We start from the raw sequence: 21,228 nt of genomic DNA on the forward strand, positions 1-21,228 counted from the left end.
TAGAAACAGAGAAAATATTACTGCATCAAAACATAAATCAATGATGATGGAATTAATCAAACAACCTGATGAAGAAAACAAAAGTTTATCACTGTATTTTTTTTATTGAATATAAAATTGTATTTGACACCAGATTTTCATGATAAATTCGTGGCACTATTTTTATCCCTTGCATCCCCCATTGGCTTCATGCAAAATTGGCTCCAACTGACAACATCAATATGTAAAACAGTTTTGCATATTTGTGGCTGAACCTAAACCCTTCATAAAGGCATATTTGTTCATTTTGACACATTTCTTATAATTTTCTTTCTTTGGTTAGTTTTCTGTTGAACAATGCTACTAATGGACTAAATGACTAAAAATGGTAAAATAAAAATAAAAACGTATAGAGAAAGAGAATGGCATAGTTGAGTGACACTCATAACCCCCAGAGGTTGAAAAGCTCCATGCTGGCATTTCACTAGAATTAGTGCTATAGTGTGTGAAAAACAAGAGAGGGAGCTGTGTAAAGCATAAAGTCATCATTGCATATAACTGATTTGACGTCATCGCAGACCTTCACATCACTCAGGAGTACATTGTCAGCTGCAGCCACTGTGAACAGACAGAATTTCATTTATAATTATATATTACAGAACCTTTTATACCCAGTAAATTTGATACTGTTTTTAAGAGAATGTAACTTTCTGTCATTAAGTTATAAAGATATCAACATTTTCTTACCTCCTGAATATTGACCTTGATTGTGCCATCATTGTCTTTGTCAAGAGTCTTGAAGGCACCTGAAGTCAACAAAAAAACACGGATAAGTATCTTTAACACTTTATTAAATAAAGAATCATTTAATTTATTCTGTATAAAATTACTGACACATAGCTTAAAGGGGTTATATAATTTAAAAAAATACACAAATACTGTAACTATCTAACTTTTAGATATAGAGTCAAAAACGACTATTTACTAAGTCAGCAAAAAAATCTTATTTCGAACTTGTTTGCTCTGAGACATCATATATTATAGATGATCTTTATATACTGAAGGAATGAACAAAATGGCTGAATTTTCCAATAGCCTACAGGGGGAGCAACAAGTAACCAAACAGAGTAAATCTGAGTAAAAAAAAAAAAACTTTACTCCCTCAACAGCTGCTCATATAGATTGCATGAAATGGACTGATTAACAATGTTTTCTTTCTTTATTGCAGACATCCCACCTTGCAAAAAACACATTTCCGAAAGGTAGTGCATATGAATACGTAAAAATAAATAATATAACATTCACATAAGCCGCGTGTTACGGGTTAATAAGAGATTTCAATGAAATCAGAATTTGAAACGCATCTTAGTACCAGGTGTCACCGATAATGCGTCTTGGCTGACCACTTGTGATCGGATTACCAAAAAACGCATCTTAATACTGGGTTGAAACAGGGCTTCTCTCTCGCTTGCTCGATCTCTGGGATATTGTGAATAATTTGCGGGCGTCAGGGAGCCACTATCAAAATGCTGGGAGACTTCCGGAACTTCGTGGAGAGGTGGGATGTCTTTTATTGTGCTGATATTTTACAGTAGCCTTCAGGTTACACACCACACTCATGTTTTGATATTTGCTTTTGCTAGTCAGAGACATGTGGTATTGGGGGTTGGGGGAATTCTTATTATAGAAAGCATTTTATTGGACAAACATTTGTAGTGCCTATGTGTGCAAGCTGAGTCATCATCCAACTCAAGCAGTACACTAGCACATGGCTTCAAAGCAGACATGGACCAAAGGACACAAAATAAGAGTAAGAATAAACAATAAACTTGCCTTGTAGCAGTCATTTTTTTTAACGACTACTAAACAAGCCATCTTTCAAAATAGGGAAAATAAGATTAAGTCAGTGTTTACATTTCCAGACCACGTTACTCCTGTTTCCTCATCATTTCCTGTACTCTACTCGGTGTACTCCTAGAGCTATTAAACACTAAGAAAGAAACCATTTCACTCAGCTAAAACTATTTTAAAAGTATTTTTTCCTTCATTATTAACTTACGGCACATGGCATCAAGTCTCACAAGGCAGCCGATGTAATTGTCAAAATCCATGTTTCCACTCTCATCGCTATACCTGCGAATAAGCATCTGAAAGAGTTGCTCATTCAATGGGAAACCTGATGGAGGCACAAGAGATAGATTATACAGAGGATGAACATACAGTTCAAATGTGATCAGCACAATGCATATATTAAAGGACAAGTTTGACAATTTTTAACCAGCTTTGTATTGTTTCATGTCGGTAGTATATGAAGTGTACTCCGCCATGTTACTAGCAACCTAATCTCTCCTGGTTTATTTGAAAGAAAAAGCAGACTTCTGATAGCTCCAGGGCTACTGTTAAAACTACAGATTGTACTTCCACATTTTGTATTGCTGCTCACGGATGGTCAGATCGAACCCAGTGCATTATGGGTGTTGAAGTTTCTTTTTGGCAAAAGGGAATACCACAGCCCTATTCTCTGTTTTCTATAGTCATGTAGCACCAGTTTCTTTCTACTGCATAGACAGCAAAGTTTTTATTAAAAACCCATTTTGTCAGTGGTGAATTACCCCTTTAACATCACTGAAAACAGAGCTATTGTGCCATCCTTGTTTAGGGACCAGTTCCCACTGGACTGAAACTAGCATAGGACTAATATTGGCCAAGATCATTTTTCACCAACCAATTCCAATCAGTCTTATAATCAATACAACGTACATCCGGAACCCCTAAAGAATTCATTAATTGGGTTTTTGTTAATGTTATTATTACAGGTGAGGATGATGTAAATCCACAATGGGTGTTTACCTGCAGCTTTGAAGGCACCTGGAAGCTCATCTGCTCCAATAGTTCCGGAGCGATCCCTGTCATAAGCCTTATAAACTGCCTATAAAACAGACAGTAGCTAAGTTATGTTAACTTCGTTCTCTTGTTTTTAGTTAACTGTCTTAATATTTTACTCTTAATGCAGAGTTCCTTTTTCTTTACATTCATAAGAAAACATGTAAATTCAATCAGCAATATGAATAGATCAAACAACATACAAATACACAGCGTGGTTAAATCAAATCTCTAGTTTAAAATCACAAAGCCAAATCTTCAAGCTGCCGTTGTTACATTCTCTACTCACCTGCCATTTCTTGATGTTGTTCCAGAGGTGTTTAAACTCATGGAAGCCCAGTTTACCTGTGCTGTCACTCTGGAGCACAATGTCAAGATCAAACACCATCAAAAATCTGAACATCAGACTCAAAGATTTAAAAATAATAATAATGGTATTGGTTGTCGGAGCCGAAAGTCTCGTGGGCAGCACACAAACATGTAGTATGATTGTACTTCAGGCAACCCGAGTTCGACTTTTTTGGCGGCGCAGCTGACTTTTATTTTGACAGTGCTGAGAACGCCAGAGCCTGAGCACACAGCGCTTCTACTCTAGATTAGTTTATGATCTGTTTAACAGTCATGTCTAATACGTTATTAGATACTGTTATACAAAGGAAGTAGACAGTATATAAAAAAGTATTAGTGTTTGCCATGTGGTTGATGTCCAGTGTCGCTAGCTGAGCAGAAGTACATAATCTTGTTCTGCTTGGTCGGAAGTTGTGTTGGATTTTCTCCTTAGCGTAAAAGTTAAGAGGTCCATCTATCACAGTTTTCCATGTTTGTAGAGTTAGTTTGTGGGGTGAAAATTTAGGTTATAATCTGTGTGAGTACACAACTTTTTTTTAAATGGCGGGTGCTGGTGTTTGGTGTGTTACTGCCGATTAGCGTATGCTTACGTCACTGGTAATTCCTATTGTGCTGGGTTAGACCCTACTCTGAAAGTAGGAGCTAATTTAGCTCCCCAAAAGGAGTTCCTAGAACTAAAATCATTCCTAGTTCCTGCGGTGCGAACACGCCAAAAAGCGGGTACTTCCCTTTAACTTTGCTTCCTGTCTACTGTATACTAAGTAGTATATCGCAATAAAGGCAAAACATTTATTGTATTGATTGATATTAGATATATATTTGCTTGTTGCTAATCTTCACATTTATATTACCTTTGATATCATCTAACAACCATTCAATCAAAATGAATATCTATCTTTCACACTGTACATTATAATGTTGTGATGCCTAAATTCTCTTGTACCATCTAAAATAATTGATTTTGTTTTATTTTTAGTCAAAACAAAATTGTATATCCATTTACAGCCAATAAAATAATTATCGTCCTGTCAGTATCGGCCAGAATTGTTGTAATAGATTTTCCGCTAAAATCAGCGAAAAAAAAGGTGGTTTGTGTAAAGGTGATTGTTCAGATCAAACAAGGAAGGATACATCCATGACAGCCACCATACTTCTACATGACTCGATGGTAAAGCCATCTGTCTTCAGATCACCATCTGCAATAACATACAGGGCAGAGGGAATCAGCATTACACAGCAGCAAACATCAGACACACACATACCCACACGTACCACTCACGTTTGGAGATGATTCTGTTGAGGATGCTCATCAGTTCATTGGGGCTTACTTCCATGTCCTGAAACAAAAGGAAATGTTTACAACAGCCCGTGTTTATTGTACGTTTCGGTGTATATATGAATATTTGTTCGTGTAATACTAACTTCGCCAGCGAGCTGCTGGAACACTTTACGGAACTGCTTCTCTTCCTCTGACTCGTTGACCTCAGCATAAGCCAGCGGTCTGCGGGGTGGGGGCTGGGGAAGGATCTCAATACTATCAGCATCTCCAAATGCAAATATGCCTTAAAATACTCAAATATTTAAAAATTACTAATATATTACTCTAGAATGGTCCTAATATAGAACTCTCCATCATTCATGTTTTAACTAAGCTACCAGATACACACTGTGCAGTGTTTTTTATGATACAGATAATACTTTGATACATTTTTAGCAGTTGGATTTATTTACCAAAATATAAAAAAGCATTTGACAAAGAATAAATCATTTTGGATATAGCTCTTCAAAAGTCTAAAAGGTTTTTCTAGCCCAGTTTTTCAAGAAGCAACGTAAATAGGTGACACCATAATCTTTTGGGAAATAGATAAATGAATAAATTAAGAAGATCAACAGAGAATTAAAGCACCATTAAATCAAATTATGAATGCATAAATGTAGCAATTACTAATATACTTATAACTATATAAATTAACTAAAATATTATTATTACTAATAAATAATTCAAACAAACAATAGCTATTATTAATATGTGATTACAAAGTGATTGACAAATGCATTTTCTCAGTTTGTCTATTGCCCTATAATCTGTTCCTTGTCAAAACATTAAATTTTTTTATCATTATTGTCCGTAATTGCCAAACTGAATATATCTAATATTAATATAATATGTATTTTTATGTACTTTAAATGATTTATCTGCATTTCTATTAACCAATTTTTTTTGATCGATTTTTTTCTCTCCAAATAATTCATCAATTACTTAGTTAATTGATTTATTAATTACCCAAATGATTGAGTGCCACAATTGAGCCCCAAATATATTATTGCTTTCCATTCATAATTCACTTTTCAAAGAGTTCTGTAGAAATAATACAGATATTTTATTATTATTGAGTGTACACATCAAAAATAAGGGCACTACACTACACAACACTGCAGGATTCTTTCTATTGGCTCTTTTTTTTAAACAGATCAGAGATGACTGACAACAACCATCAGAGACACTCTCACACTGAGAGCTCCTGTTACTCACAGGATCAGAAGGCACAAACTGGCCGGGGTCGATGTTGCTGTGGAAACAGGATGAGAAGGCATAATTATGATTTCTAATCAACTACACATTCACAAGAAGTCACAGTTGTATAAGTACACTTTGGTACAGTATTTCCATCTTATTAATAAACAAATATTACTACCACGACAGCAGTACTACTGATCCAAATTCTAAAAAATAAATAAAAATAAGACAGTGGATGCAGAACAGTCTGTTTATTGAACATATATTACCGCAAAGTTACAAGACTGTCCTTACTATAGTTTATAAAGGAATGAACTACAATCCCACAAGGCACTTAAATGAATTAAAATGGCAGTCAATTTAAATCATTTGATTTATAGTCATTAGATAAAAGTTAAACAATAACATATTTTAAGAAGTATTACAGAAACAGTAATTTAGCCTCTCTTCCATTCTTAAGTGTTATAGACAGAAGAGGATGAAAAAACAGTAGATGTGACATCATCAACCCGTGTGTGGTTTAGAGCAGAGCTGCACGATATATCAAAATAAATTTGATATTGTGATATGGTATAGCGTGATTGATTTTTTTTTTTAAACTCTGTTCACGGTTTGAGATTGTTCTTGTACACACAAGTACAACCACCCAAGTTGTCAAGTTTTTCAATCCGCCCTCAAAAGGAATTTTCAGCTCCTTTTTAAAAAAATTTTTATTTTACATGCAGATCCATGTGAGCTGCTCTTGTCATTGCAATTGGTATCTGTGGCCCATCTTATCTGGCATTGTAGCTCTGTGAAAGGGCTGTAGAGGAATGTGTCTGTTTATTGTTCATCAAACTCGTCCAGATTTTGTTTTTGTTTTGTTTGGTTATTTAAAGCAGTGTTTCTCATCTTCACCCACCTACCAGAATGTTTTAGGTGTCATAGGAACCGAACTCTGGTGTGCACCAGAAGTGCTAGTATAAAAAGCACCCTAAAACATTCTGGGAGGTGGGTCTCGAGGACTGGAGTTGAGAAACACTGTGTTAAAGTATGATAACAGTGTTACAAATCAGGGGTATTTAATTTTATAATTGCATGAGTTCAATTTTACATGCATAAATATAAACTTTCCAACAAAATACCAATTTCCTTTCTACAGGTACATGTGTTTCAAAGCACTAATAGGAAAGCTATAAATATTAGCTTGGTCTCTTTTTAAGATCATGTATAATACCATAGTTGTGTTTTTATTTGTAGGATTTTTTTCTTTTTTCTCCTGTCTTTGTTGTTTTAAGCATAATAATAATAAAGTGAGATTCCAGCCTCAGACGCTGGCTTACATACGGATGAAAGAGAGCAGGTCTGTGGTGAAATATTGCCTTACCTGACCACATCAATAATGCCTCCAAGGAATTTCTTGGCTAGGAACATCTTGTGGCACAAATGGTTCACTCACTTCCTGAGAGGAAGAAGAGAGCAAGAATAACGCCTCTGAAATGTTATACATACATTAGAGTCAATAACAGAACCACACCAAACTTAAATACATTGGTATACACACATTATCCATAGCAACACAAATTACATTAAAAAGCACGTTTGTTGAAAGGTTTCACAGAAATATGAGCTCACAGGGGGTCTGTGAATGTCAATCAGACAAAGTTAAAACAACTGCGGACACACCTACTACAAGTATGTCCCCCATCCATCCACCACCCACACTTATTAAACCGCAAGTCACATGTACCAAGCGAAGTATGTATAAAACGACGTTTAAATAGAGTTTAGATGCAATCCAGGAGGCGTTTTCATCTTGGCAAATCGCTATCGGTTTAAGGTTTGTTTTCTGACTTGTGTTTTTTTCGTCAGCAGAAAAACTTCTCCTGGTAACAGTATTTGTTAGTCCTCTTTAAAAAATAAGGCTTGGCAATAAAATAATACTCAAGCATGAGTGTTTTTAGATGCTTAATCAAATTTGGAAGCGAGTAAAACATGCTAACACGCTAAACAAGCTAACGTTAACTTACCTGGCATGTATCCGCATTAATCAAGTAAAACCCGCAAATTACTTACATTTACTGGGCAACATTGTTGCTAGTAAACGTGTACGAATATTTCTAATTAGCTGTTAAGCGCGTAGAAAGAATACACTTACCAGAAAAGAGAGAATGGGGTAAATGTAAACTGTCGCCTGTCACACGGCAGTAACAGTTCGCAATTCGCATCTGACAGGATACGCGGATTCTAAAACAAGTTACGCAAACAGCGTAAATGTCAGAGTGAAAACCAGTCTATGGTGAAAACACAACCCACATTCCAAAAGAGCGAAACGCAAAAATCGTAGAGAAAGACCATCCCATATTTCCAAGAATTTAAGGAGGGGAAGGCGCGACACTTGAGCGACTAGTTCTAGTTTGCAGGTCAGACCGGTAGGATTATACAGAGTTAAAACACTACAACAGTCAGAAAATACAGCAATACACTTCATTTATTTAGTTGTAAAATAGCCATTTGTTTATCTTTTCGCTGAAAATGGTCAATGTAGATGTGTTTGTACAAGATTAGACAACCCTGTAGACCTTTCAGGCTTCATAGGACAAATATTTCAAAGGCTGCTGCATAAATGGCACCCATTAAGATATCTACAGTAAGATATCCTAAAAGACACTACTAATGCTTTGCATGGACAATAATATATTGTAAGTTGTAGCCACTTTTGTGTATTGCATTTACACACTTTGCTTTAAGGGTGTAAAAATGAATAACCTGTTTGTCTAGTTCAAAGTTCAGTCAAGTCTTTGAATGCGTCACTTCTTGCCAAGCAACAGACTGGCCCGGACAACTTTGGGAACGTGGCGGATGGTAAGGGAGACTCTGGTGCTTCGGGGCAGGGTGTTGCCCACGTGAGCACCCGTTGATGAGAGATTTGCCACATGCTCTGACAAAATATCCTCAGAAACTCCTTGAATACCGTGCAAGTAACACTTGTACATATCATCCTGGAGAATCAGCAGACTTTTTCGTTGTACCAACAGCGATAGTATGTAGCGGCTTTTTTCTGTTTGAGGAACTTCAGACTGCAGGGAGAGAAGGATAGGATACCATTAAGAGACTGCTGTTTGATAGTTAGATTAGATTGTTTGTGTGAGTCTGTCTGCTGCTACCTGAGTCTCACAAACAGGCTTGTAGAAATCTAGAACCGTATGAGAACCTAGACTGATAGTTGTTACTGTGGGATGATACAGTGGTCCATCCACATGAGGCTGAGGGAGAGAAGGTTGAAATGAAAAAGGGTGGGTTAAAAATGATAACTACAGGAAATTAAAAAGAAATCCACTCAGTCTCCTTACCATAATTCCCTCCCCAGGCTTGTATTCATTTACAAGCACATGATTAGCTGCCTTTCCAGCAAAAGCTCCAAGAGCAGATATTTTCTCTGTGTACTTTAGCAGCCAATCAGGGAGCTTTTCAGTGAGCATTCCTTTGGGATTTGGCAATCCACCTGTAAAAGAAAGAAAAAAAATCTTTCAATGATGAAAGCAAAATACATAATTTTTTATAAATATATCCTTTTTTTTTATGTCATCAAACAGAAATAAGATAAAGTATATCTGACTATAGTGATTAACCCTATGAAGTCTATTGTACAGTTGTGTCAACCTTGATTTATTGCAATATTGAGGTGTTCAGTTTTATTTAGATTTTAGAAAATAAACGTGATTGCTCTACCCACAAATCATCAGTTTCTTGTTTTTCACTGTCAAGTCAAGTGCATATTTATTGTCATTCCTCTATATAACAGGTATACATTGGAACGAGATGGCATTTCTTCAGGACCATGGTGCAACAAGGAACATTTCACAAGACTACATAAGTGTATATATATACCTGGAACCATCCCATCTCTTCACTACCCGTCCTTCACAATTACCTGTAACGACAAGGACACCAGATCCCCTTTTGTTTTAACACTTTATTTCCCCCATTTTTGGACATTTTTATGTTTATTTACTTTAATAAATGCCTCTCTGAGGCCTGACACGACTCCCACTGTCTGTCTATTGCTCCTCCCCCAACAATATAAATATAATTATATACAGTATATATATATATATATATACACACATATATATATATATAAAATAAATAAATAGTAATACAGAACATGACTATAAATTGTAAACATGGAATATGATTATTTTATGGCATAGCAGCACAAGTATAGCAGCAATCCTAGTAAAGTGACTGATGCAGCTACTTTATGCAAGTGCAGTTTGCAGTAGTACTGAGTCTTACTGGGTTAGTGTGTGTATAATGATATGAATGTTTAATGGTTAGGTGTTCGACTAACCCAGGTATGAACCGTACTAGGTATGAACCTTACTGGGTATGGTGTTATGAGTCTTATTGGGTTAGGTGTTCAACTAACCCAGATGAGTATTGGGTAGGGCTGCACGATATTGAAGAAAAATTTGGTATGCGATAACTCATTAAATAATGCGATATTCAATATGCGATGATGTTTAAAGTGTGTAAAATAAACTTAATTATCTTTAAAATATATAAAAAATTATTTAACCTACATACGTGTTTCACATTCTTTTTGTGACAAGAAAACATCCCTACAGCTTCTGAAAGTGAACAGCAGTGTTTTACTGTAGCATAAGAAGTGTTATTTTAACATCAGTGTAAACCACGGGGTTTAGGGTTCCAGGTTATCCTACATTAGGGTTATTTAACAACAGAAATTGAATAATCAAATGTAAAAATAAAACACTGCTTAGTTTTCACTGTATTAATTAAATATAAACTGATTCTTATTAAAGCTACAAAAGTTATTCAGCCAAGAGCAGTGAGTGATTTTCTCTTTGTCTTTTCTTCATGACCCCTGTTATTGCAAGCCATTGCAATATGCATATTACAATTTATACATTTGCGATATTTCAATAATTTAAATATATTGTGCAGCCCTAGTACAGGGAGGCAGCCGGGTGTTCTGAGTAATCTGACTGTCTCAGGGAAAAAACTGTTCCGAAGTCTGCTGGTGGTGGCACGGATGCTGCTATACCTATATTCTGGCAGATGGCAGAAGGGTGAACAATCCATGAAAGGGTGAGAGGGGTCATCCGCAATACGAATGGCTCTGCGGATGCAATGTCTCATAGTTGATGAGGACTAGTGCATCTTTGAGCCTACATTCAGTACAAGTAAATTACTGACTAAACCCTGTCTGTGAAACTAGGCCTAAGACTTTTCTCAAGTCGTATTGTAATTTTTTCTGTAATGTATCTGTATATTTACTCAAGTATGGTTTTCAGGTACTCTTTAAACCTCTACTATTGTATCATATTTTGATACATTCATTTTTAAGGTCTCTAAATTATTAACACCATCGAAGCTTTGCTGAAAATCCTGTTGCGCATAATATACTACGTCTTTTGCCCTCTGATTGATAGTTCATACTACTTTTTTAGAAAGTAGAAAGCCTTTTAGTATAATTCTTAGAATGGCCACCTTCTGGTCATGGTACATGTCTTTTTGCTGTGAAATCTGTAATGATGAGTAAACGTAAGATAACTTTTACATTGTTAGTAATATTTCAAAGTGAAAATTTACTGGACTGAAGCAACTTTTTACTTGAGTATCCATACATAATGTTTTAGAAAAATGTTAAAATATATCAAATATGATACTACAGGTTTTTGAGGAATGTTTGTTTGTACATCTCAATCATCATCGTATTGTATTCCCTTATAGGTTTGTCCCCCACAATTTTAACTACAGAGCTTTGATAATAAAAATAATCATTTAAATATCATCTTACTAAAATATATATTACTGGGAGATATACTGTATAATAAGTGACAACTGATATGAATATGCATTTTATGTAGTAGTCTGTTATTCTGCTGTAAAAATCTCATTGATTTACATCACAATCGATCAGAATTTTATCTTAGTTTTTGGACATATAAATAACATCTGCGCCAAATTGCATAGTTTGGGCCTCTGAAGAAAATTGACTCCATATTATCTCGATATCACTATATACGGGTAAAAAAAACACCTGATGTATCAAATATGATACAAATCTTTAAACACATAAGCACTTAAAAAAAACAAATTAATCTACAGGTTCAATAATAAACTGTTCCACTAAAAAGTGTGTATGTAGCATGTGTCAAACAGCCTGTACTGACCCCAGTTCTGTAGCCTCCTCCCTGACAACTGTGTCCACTTGGGCTTGGGAGCTCTGTATACCTTAAAGAGACACAGGCCGGAGTGTAAACTACTAATGACATGTTATGTAGGTGTAGAAATAGGATTGCAGGCAGTCCAAACGATTCAAAAGTCCTACCTGCTGCAACAGATACTCCTCCTCAGTCTCCGTTATAAAATTTGGAATGTAATAAATAGTTGGAGGAGCCTAAGTATTAACATTGAGTAAAATATTAAGTAAAAAACAATAATATGAGTTCATTCAAACATTAACGTTACATTCATGACAAATCTCAACGCTTACCTCTTTCACAATGAATTTTTCCAGGTCAGTAGCAATGTTACATGGATTTGCCATCGTTCTTGTGAATATTTAACCATCGCAGATTTATTGGCAATGCAAGCAAATGACTGTCATTCCACGAGTATCTAAACAAACGTTCTTCAAAAGCAACTACGTCTAAACATAAGATGACAAACATAAAAAAAAATAACTTCATTAATGTTTACAGTGGCATCTAAGTTTTAAATCACTGAACTGTTGCTGAATGAGCAGGATGTGTTTGGTATGAAGTTTCCTCGCGTACTCTCGTGACTAAAACACTTGACGTCACCGTCGCCCCCTGGAGGTTCGGAGCGGTAGTGCGCATTCAGAAGAGGGCGCTGTGACCACTGAGATGAATCGCCAAGAATGTACGCATAAAGCATAAATCTTCTCAATAGAAGACCATGATGTTTTAGTGAAAGAAGTACACGAACGCCCCCAAGACACTAAAGACAATATATACATATATATTTATTTACAAAAACAAATAAATTCATTAATAAAATTAGATAGCCAGAGATGTTTTGCTTGTAAGTAAAGTGATAAAAGGATCATGAAACACTTGCATTTGTGTTTGTAACTATAGGGACAACCTTTCTCCCCCATTCCAGCTGAAATACCCCCCTCCTTCTCTATCGCTTTTTTCCTCTCTTTTTCTCCCAACTCCCAATTTGAGCCTGCAGCGCTGCAGCTCCGGTTTCCATGGCAACGGCAGAGCAAGAGCCACATCTTGAATCAGCCATGGTTTCCTTCATTAATAGTTATTGATCAGGTGTGATAATGCTAACAATATCAACCCCAGGAGCACAGCGCGGACTGCATAAGCCTTCATCACTCTTGACCACTGCAAGCAGAGAGAGGAACAGACCAGCATGTAAATGGGTAAACCGGCCACTGCAGTGTGTGCTGCATAAACTGAGCGAGACCAACAACTGTGAAACACATCATACAAATCTGAAGCATAATAAAAATCATGGACTCCTTGTCTTTAACCCATGTCCACAGTGAGTGCATTATAGAAATGCTTACAGTACACGACTGTTCTGATGTTATGAACCATTATGATTTGAGTGTTGTAACGTGTATTTACCTGGTTGTAGTATTGCGGTTTTTTGGGGAGTTTGGGTTGCCAGGGTTACGCAGAAATAGTGATGAATTCGTGACAGGAATAAGCCTGTGTTCTTCTGACACACTCTCCTCAAAGCCACGCTCCACACAAAGTTGTCGCCTTGACAACATGATTTAATGATGAGATCCTCCCCTATACAACTATCTTTGAAAAACAGACACATCTATAGGAGAAAGCAGCAAAGCACAGTAATCTCACAGATTATATCCTTCTCCTATGATCAGACGAGACACTGTTCTGCCATTTGAAACGGGGAAGGCTCGATTGTATTGCTCACATTTTTCCATAACGGTGTGTTTTCATGCAATTCTGATGTCCTTGAATGTCAATTAAGGTGACAGAGCATTATGTAACCTGCGTCGCGGCGACAATGCAACCCTCACTTACAAATAGCGAAATATGCAAATGAGCGTTAAGTGCACCGCTTCAAAATTTGGACCAGTGACCAGAAGACCAGAATCGCTCAAGAGACTGCGTTAACAGCAAGGGGAGAAAGAATTTATGACAAGCACTCGTTGCGTTAGAAAATTTGGAATGATGTATTAAGGAATTAAATGATAAAGCAGTGAAATTTAAAACATCACATCACACAGGAGGGAAAGAAAGAAAAAAAAATATATATAATGACCAGGAGAACAGCAAAGATTTGCCGTGGAACAAATAAATGTAACCTTAATATAACCCTAATTTATATTTCCTATTTAGTTTATAATTATTATTGTTTCTCTCTTTTTTTTTTATTACCTATTTAGTTTCAAGCTAATAAATTTAATTGACCCTTATTCTATTAATGTATGTATATAATTTATTTGTTTACCTATTTATTCAATTTGTTTCTAATTGGCTTATTTAAGGTTAAGTAAACGTTTTAAATTCAAATGCAATCCTTCCAAATGATAACCCTATAAGAATACCCTTTTTACTCTCGTTCTCCAAGAAAAATAAATAAAAATAAAATATAAAATCAAAATGAATTGAAATGAAATACAATGGAATTTGAAAAAAAAATAACAGTAGAGAAAATAAAATACAGGTCAAAATGTACTGCTTAATTAGCAGTCTCAAATTCAATACAATTCAGATTCCTCTTTTTATATGTATATAATTTATATACACACTAATTCTCAGTTCCAGTTCGAATGCCGCTCTCACGAGATCCTTCTTCCGCAATGTATCTCGGATCAACACAGTTCAATTCAGATGTGTGCACAATCATACCACTCCGTTCGTTTCTTGATTCATAAACTCGGTCCTTCCTTATATGGGCAAATGGCTCGCCAGTTCCCGCTCGCAACGTGGTTTTTTTCCGATGTGAAGCAAGCAGGGACAATTCACATACAATTCTCCAAAATCGTCCGGTGTCCAGGAAATGTGCAGCATCCGACTCAGAAAAGACAAAAAGTAGAAAAGAAGAAAAAAAACAAGAAAAAAGGGGAAAAGGAAAGAAAGAAAAAGACCCAACCAAGAGAACTCAATTCATCGGCTATGAAGGGCAAAACTTCCAACTTTGGAAAATGTATTCTCTTCGTAGCAGTCAATATCACGTTCACTCGTAACGTTTGACTGATGAATCTCAATCCGCACTTTAATCTAAAAGTTTCTCTATTGTTTCTCTGATTTAAATCTTGGTTTGTTTGTTCTAATTCTCGTTTCTTTCTTTAGGATCGCACCAGCAGCTTCTGTAACTTGAACTAGCCGCTTCAGTGTCTCGCAAAAAGTGTTGCATCACCCTTGCCCTGAGTCCACCTATTAAGGCGGGGCTAACTCCCACTCGTTGAATTGAACCAATCTTTGTCTTGCTAAATTGGATACATTTTCTAAATGAGTTTTATGATTTTAGTTTATGCATTTTCTTATTTTCTCTTAGAATCTTAAACTTTCTATTTTTTTTCTTTCCCCACAGACATTAATAAAATAACTGTTTTATATATATTCACAAGTGTTAGTCTTTTTTTTTTTCTCTCTCCTTACATCAACAGAATCTCTTTAGTGACCTGGGTTACACCCTCCCCTCCTGAATACATGCACGTCCTCGCTGCATCTGCATATTTTTTGGGTTGAGCCACAACTACAGGCACATCGTCAATAGTAGAAGCATTCACCTCCTCCAAAGAAGTACTGAATGCCATACTTAGACCTTGCAACAGAGATTGAATCACTACGGTAAGTGGATTCCCTAACTGGGGATACTCAAACCTTTTTGCAGGTCTTCGCTCTCTTTGCGAACGCCTGGGAATAACTCCTTCCTCGGACTCCGGGTCATTCTCTCGTTCACTTTCATCAACTCCAGCATTCATAGTTATGTTCTCAACCTCACTATCAACGTCTGTTTCAACCTCCTGAGAAGGAAATTCACCTACAGACTTAGGACAGAGATCCAATCCTGGCTCTTCCCTTACCGAAACCCCTGGATCACTATGACCAGATTCCAGCTCAACATAAGGCGTTTCTACTTCTCCAGACTCAGGTAAGCTTTCCCTTACAGGTTCCTCTGAATTCTCCTCTAATAACTCACAGGTAGGTATACTCTCTCTTGCAGGTTCAACAGCAGGTAAGTCAATTGGGACTTTCTGAGGGTTTGAGCAGGGTAATTGCTCAGGGCTCACCAGAACCCGAGTTTCAAAGTCCAACATGTCCCCAAGTACAGGACTAAAGAACTGATCGGTCTCAGACTCGTACTCACACTCTGACTCTTGTGAATCATCCTTATTAGCACAGGCTCTAGTTCTGGGCCTGCGAACTCTTTGTTTAGACTGCTGCTCATCTCGATCCGACTGCAAAAACCCACAGGGCAACAACAAGTCTCGATGTAACGTCCTGAAAGGACCACTCTGCCCAACTGGTCGGACAGTGTACACTGGTAAGTCTCCCGCTCTCTTGACTACTACTTGGACACCTTGCTCCCACCTGTCAGCGAGCTTATGCTTCCCTCGCAATCTAACATTGCGCACAAGGACTCTGTCACCCTCCTCCAAGGTAGAAACAACCACGCGTTTATCAAACCTTCCTTTGTTACGCTCTGCTAATTTAACAGAGTTCTTCTTAGCTATCTCGTAGCTCTCTCGCAACCGATCTTTCAAATCCTTCACGTATTGGGAATGAGACTTGGCCGGAGCTTCTGTTGGCAACCCGAAAGCTAAATCAACTGGCAAGCGAGGCAGCCGCCCAAACATGAGCTCATAAGGAGCATACCCGGTTGTATCGTTGCGCGTACAATTGTATGCGTGCACTAAGGGCTTCACAAACTCTTTCCACCTGGACTTTTTCTCATTATCTAATGTTCCCAGCATTTGGAGAAGTGTCCGGTTGAAACGTTCTACCGGGTTACCTCTGGGGTGGTATGGCGTGGTACGAATCTTATGAATACCCGCAATATGACACAACTCCTTGATGGTGTGGGATTCAAAATCGGGCCCTTGGTCACTATGTAGCTTCTCAGGAAAGCCATAGTGAACCAAGAAATTTTCCCACAGACATTTCGCGACCGTACGAGCTGTTTGGTTCTGGGTCGGTATCGCCACGGCGTATTTCGTGAAATGGTCTGTTATGACCAATATGTTTTTGGTATTGCTGTGGTCTGGCTCTAACGACAAAAAGTCCATACAGACCAACTCCAAAGGTCTACTGGTCTGAATGTTGACCAGTGGAGCTGCTCTGTCTGGAGCCCTCTTTCTCCGCACGCAACGCTCACATGTCTTGATCTTCTCCTCCACTGCCTGAGACATCCTGGGCCAGAAGAACCTGGACCTCACCAAGTCCAGGGTTCTCTCAATACCCAAGTGCCCCATGTCATCGTGTAGACTGCGCAATACCATTTCCCTTAGCCCTGCTGGTAATACAAGCTGATAGCGAGAGACCCCATGCTCCTGCCTCCTCCTATACAACAGCCCATTCTTCAGCTCAAGTCGACTCCACTCCCTCAACCACAATACTATTTCAGGTGGCTGGCCCCTCAGAGTACCTGGCCTAGTCCCACTCCTCATCCACTCAATTATTATCTCAAGCTCTGGATCTTTCCCTTGCCATTCTGCTAATGCGGTCTCTGAGAGATTAGGGAGATCAGGCAGACCATGCTCAGCTTCGTGCTGCAACTCATTCGGCAAGGCATCAACACAATGAGTGAGGGACTCGACTAATGTAATTGAAAAGTGTGCCAAACCAGGCCCTTCGGGCAAACCAATCACCTCATGTCTCTCACAAATGGCTTTCACTACATCTGCCATGAGAAAATCAGACCCGTTTCCAGGCTCCGCAAGGTGGTGAAGTGTAAACTGCTTGATCCTTTCTCTTTCCTTCTGAGAGATCAGATCATCCAAGGGCTCACCATGCGGACGCCGGGAAAGACCATCTGCGTCCTGATTCTGACTCCCAGCCCTATATTGGAGCTTAAAGGTGTAGGTCGACAAGCTAGACAACCAGCGGTAGCTGGTAGCATCAAGCTTCGCAGAAGTCAAAACATATGTCAGAGGATTACTGTCTGTTACAACAGTGAAGTCTGTGCCATACAAATAATCGCTGAACTTGGCCGTAACAGCCCACTTTAACGCCAAGAATTCAAGCTTATGTGCAGGATATTTTGCCTCACTCTTTGTCAGTCCCCTGCTGGCGAACGCTATTACCCGCATCTGCCCATCCTGCTCCTGGTACAATGCCGCACCAAGCCCCGTAGTACTGGCATCGGTGTGAAGTGTATATGGGAGCTTGGGGTCAGCAAAGCCCAGAACAGGAGCAGAGGTCAACTTAGAAATGATGACGTCAAAAGCATTCTGACATGAAATAGTCCACCGATCACCAAACTGCTCTTTGGTATTGAAGTACTCTCCCCTCTCTCGTTTCCCGCTGCGGCCCCTACGAAGTGGAGGGTACCCTTCAGTGAGTCCTGTAAGAGGTTTAGCTATCTTCGAGTAGTCACACACGAACCTTCTATAGTACCCCGCAAAACCTAAGAAAGCTCTTAGCTCTTTCAAATTTGTGGGCCTTGGCCAAGTTTTTAGAGCTTCAATCTTAGCCGGGTCAGTCTTTACCCCGTCCCTCGAGACGACATGCCCCAAATATTTGACTGATGTCTGGAAGAAACGGCATTTTTCAGGCGCCAACTTCAATCCGTACTCTTTAAGTCGATCGAGGACTTGTACTAACCGCGACTCATGCTCTTCCAAGGTCTTTGAAAAGACTATCAAATCATCAATGAAGACTAATACTTGTTTCCTGTGGAGGTCACCCATACACCGCTCCATTAACCTTTGGAATGTACTTGGCGCATTTGTGATTCCCTGGGGCATTCTATTGAATTCCCAGAATCCAAGAGGGCATACGAAAGCAGTCTTACACTTATCGGCCTCATCCATCTCAATCTGATAGAACCCAGACTTTAAATCAAGCACCGAAAACCACTTTGAGCCGGTAAGTACAGAAAAAACCTCTTCTAGATTGGGCAGAGCATATGCGTCTTTGATCGTCTGGGAATTCAACTTCCGAAAGTCTATACAGAGCCGCACCGAGCCATCTTTCTTTCGGACTACCACTATGGGTGAAGAAAAGGGGGACTCAGACTCACGAATCACTCCAGCAGTCATTAGTTCCTGAAGATGCTTTCGAACAGCATCAATGTCTTGGGGGTGGATCGGGCGTGCCCTATGCTTAAAGGGTGTCTCGTCAGTTAATCTGATTTGATGTTTCACTTGACCTGTACAGCCATAATCAAGATCATGTAAAGAGAAGACCTCAGGCATAGAATTTAACCGGTTTGATATCCGCTCCCTCCAGTCTGAAGACAAAGGAGAGTCTCCGAAATCAAAGGTAAGGTTAGCATGGGTAGGTGCTGATGATTCAACTTCGCTTGAATTCTGGGCTGTTTTCTCTATAACCCTCTGTATAGCATGGATCTCAGCAAGTACAGCTTTAGGGGGGATCGTTATATCTGTTTGAGTACCATTTTTAAGTAAGACGGACAGCTGAGAAGGTCGTCTAGAAGGCAATGTGTGCACACAGCTTGCAACTAAGAGACCGCTTGGGAATGGGGCCGATGGTTGCTCAAGAGTCACCCATTTCTCCATACAAGGTTCCCTAAGCTGAACTGAACCATTCAGGACCACCGTGTTCCCGGCAGGTATGACTTCAGGTAAATTCCCTATCAGCTTCACGTGCCCCAATGCTTCACTGCTAGTTTGCTTCCATCTTGCCTCCAGGACTTTAAGCACTGCCTGGTATCCTTGGAGGCTCGAACAAGGGTTACTCTGATTCTCCCTAATGCAGTGGCCATAAAGTACATCCAGGGAATTTGTACCGACAAGAACTTGTGACATACTCTTTAGATCCGGAACTACTAAAGCTAAAGTGGGGACTTCGACTTCAACACCTACAAACTCTTTCGGAAACCTCAAGGCCAACTCGATGTAACCCAAATATGGCACGGCTTGCCCATTAGCTCCCTCCACCTCTAACAAATTTTCTAACGACTTCAGCGGGTGATTAGACAGATGTGCCTCGTAGAATGACTGGGGAACCGTAGTAACCTGAGAGCCCGTGTCTAGGAGACAGCCTACCTCTTTACCACCAATACTGATCTGCGCAGTGCACTTTACTCCTACTAACCCCTTCGGTAGATTCTTTAAGGGTGACTCATGATTGCTAGCGACAGGCACTTGCCTATAACATTTAGGGCGGTTACTTTTACACCTTGTCTCTGTATGCCCCGCTACAGAGACTTCCCTTAGTTTAAAGGCAAAGAGGAATTCCCATGCAGAGAGTCCCACTGGGCCTGTTGTTCCCTCAACTTACGCCGCTTTTCCTCAACTTTCGGGGGATTTGCAGGATTATCGCAAGCAACAGCCAAATGGCCATCCTCTCCGCAACGGAAACAATACCCAGGGCGAGGCCGATTGGCCATTGGTTGGGCCCTTCTAGCACCTCTAACTGTGTCGGTCTCAAACGAATTCTGTGGCGGAAAAACTCGGGGACTAGCAGTCTCTCGGGAGTGGTCTCTATAACTCTTTTGAGCAGCACTCTGAGCTTGCAGTTCAGCAACTTGTCGTCGCAGGTTAGCGACTTCTGAGTCATCGGAATTTCCACACTTCACTTCTTGAGCCATGGATGCTTTCATAGAGGCTACCTGAGTGCACAACTCTTCCACTACTTTCCTCAAAGTGTTCAACTCTGCCTTCTCAGAACACCCACTCAGGCGCTTCTGGCTTGGAGTTTGACCTAGAGTAGCAACTTGGGCCTGTACTTCTGCAAGTTGTTTCTTTAGGAAGTCAGTTTCCGAATTGCTAGAATTTGATGTCTCATGTGAATAGACAGACACTTGCTGAGTGGCAGACCGTGGCCTTGGGGAAGCAACAGGAGTTTTTGACAACCCAAGGTGTATTTTCATTCGCTCCTCTTTGGAGGCACGCTTACCCTCCTCTGTTCGAATTAACACAACCAATTCAGCAAAAGTGGGTGGGTGAGACTCGCTCTTTCCTAACTGAAGGCTGTCAATGAGGCCATTGTTCCAACACCCTCTCATAAACTGTTTCAAGAGGTAACGATCATGATCTTTCTCCGCAATACCTCCCCTCCTGATCGTTGAACTCAGAAGAACTTGCAACCGATGCAAGAAATCAGATGACCTTTCACCCTGGTTCTGTAAGGTGCCCATGAATTTGGCCAACAGTTCATCACCATCCTCTACAGAACCGTACACTGACTCTAGTAACTCTAGGTATACCACAGGCAAGGCTGGAGGTCGCACATGCTTCACTACGTCTGTAGCGGGAGGCAGCAAGCTGTCTAAGATCCTACGTGCTCTATGTAAATCTGAAACAGACGGGTCACTTAGCAGAAGGTCTACACTTGCTCGCCAAG

At 39.3% G+C, this 21,228-nt stretch overlaps 2 protein-coding genes across 3 annotated transcripts; both read right to left on the bottom strand.

Annotated features, from left to right (window-relative positions):
- Window positions 1-80: 80 nt before the first annotated feature.
- capns1a (calpain, small subunit 1 a) lies at window positions 81-8,027 on the bottom strand. 2 transcript variants are annotated; one of them, XM_082169846.1, is made up of 11 exons: window positions 7,866-8,027; window positions 7,095-7,169; window positions 5,744-5,780; window positions 4,633-4,725; window positions 4,490-4,547; window positions 4,342-4,406; window positions 3,152-3,220; window positions 2,830-2,908; window positions 2,039-2,155; window positions 727-785; window positions 81-597 (listed from the first exon to the last, which is right to left on the bottom strand). In XM_082169846.1, the coding sequence occupies exons 2-11, from the start codon at window positions 7,139-7,141 to the stop codon at window positions 571-573; spliced, it is 651 nt and encodes a 216-aa protein (XP_082025972.1). In that variant the 5' UTR covers window positions 7,142-7,169; window positions 7,866-8,027; the 3' UTR covers window positions 81-570. The 2 variants fall into 2 exon arrangements, with proteins under 2 accessions (XP_082025972.1, XP_082025973.1); XM_082169847.1 differs by having other exon boundaries at window positions 7,095-7,201; window positions 7,866-7,952.
- A 153-nt stretch (window positions 8,028-8,180) lies between these two features.
- alkbh6 (alkB homolog 6) lies at window positions 8,181-12,528 on the bottom strand. The gene is made up of 6 exons (XM_082169845.1): window positions 12,234-12,528; window positions 12,069-12,137; window positions 11,911-11,971; window positions 9,061-9,212; window positions 8,875-8,973; window positions 8,181-8,787 (listed from the first exon to the last, which is right to left on the bottom strand). The coding sequence occupies exons 1-6, from the start codon at window positions 12,285-12,287 to the stop codon at window positions 8,518-8,520; spliced, it is 705 nt and encodes a 234-aa protein (XP_082025971.1). The 5' UTR covers window positions 12,288-12,528; the 3' UTR covers window positions 8,181-8,517.
- Between the last annotated feature and the right edge of the window lie 8,700 nt (window positions 12,529-21,228).

Source organism: Leuciscus leuciscus, assembly GCF_965113295.1.
Source record: "Leuciscus leuciscus genome assembly, chromosome: 5".
Taxonomy (NCBI): Eukaryota; Metazoa; Chordata; class Actinopteri; order Cypriniformes; family Leuciscidae; genus Leuciscus; species Leuciscus leuciscus.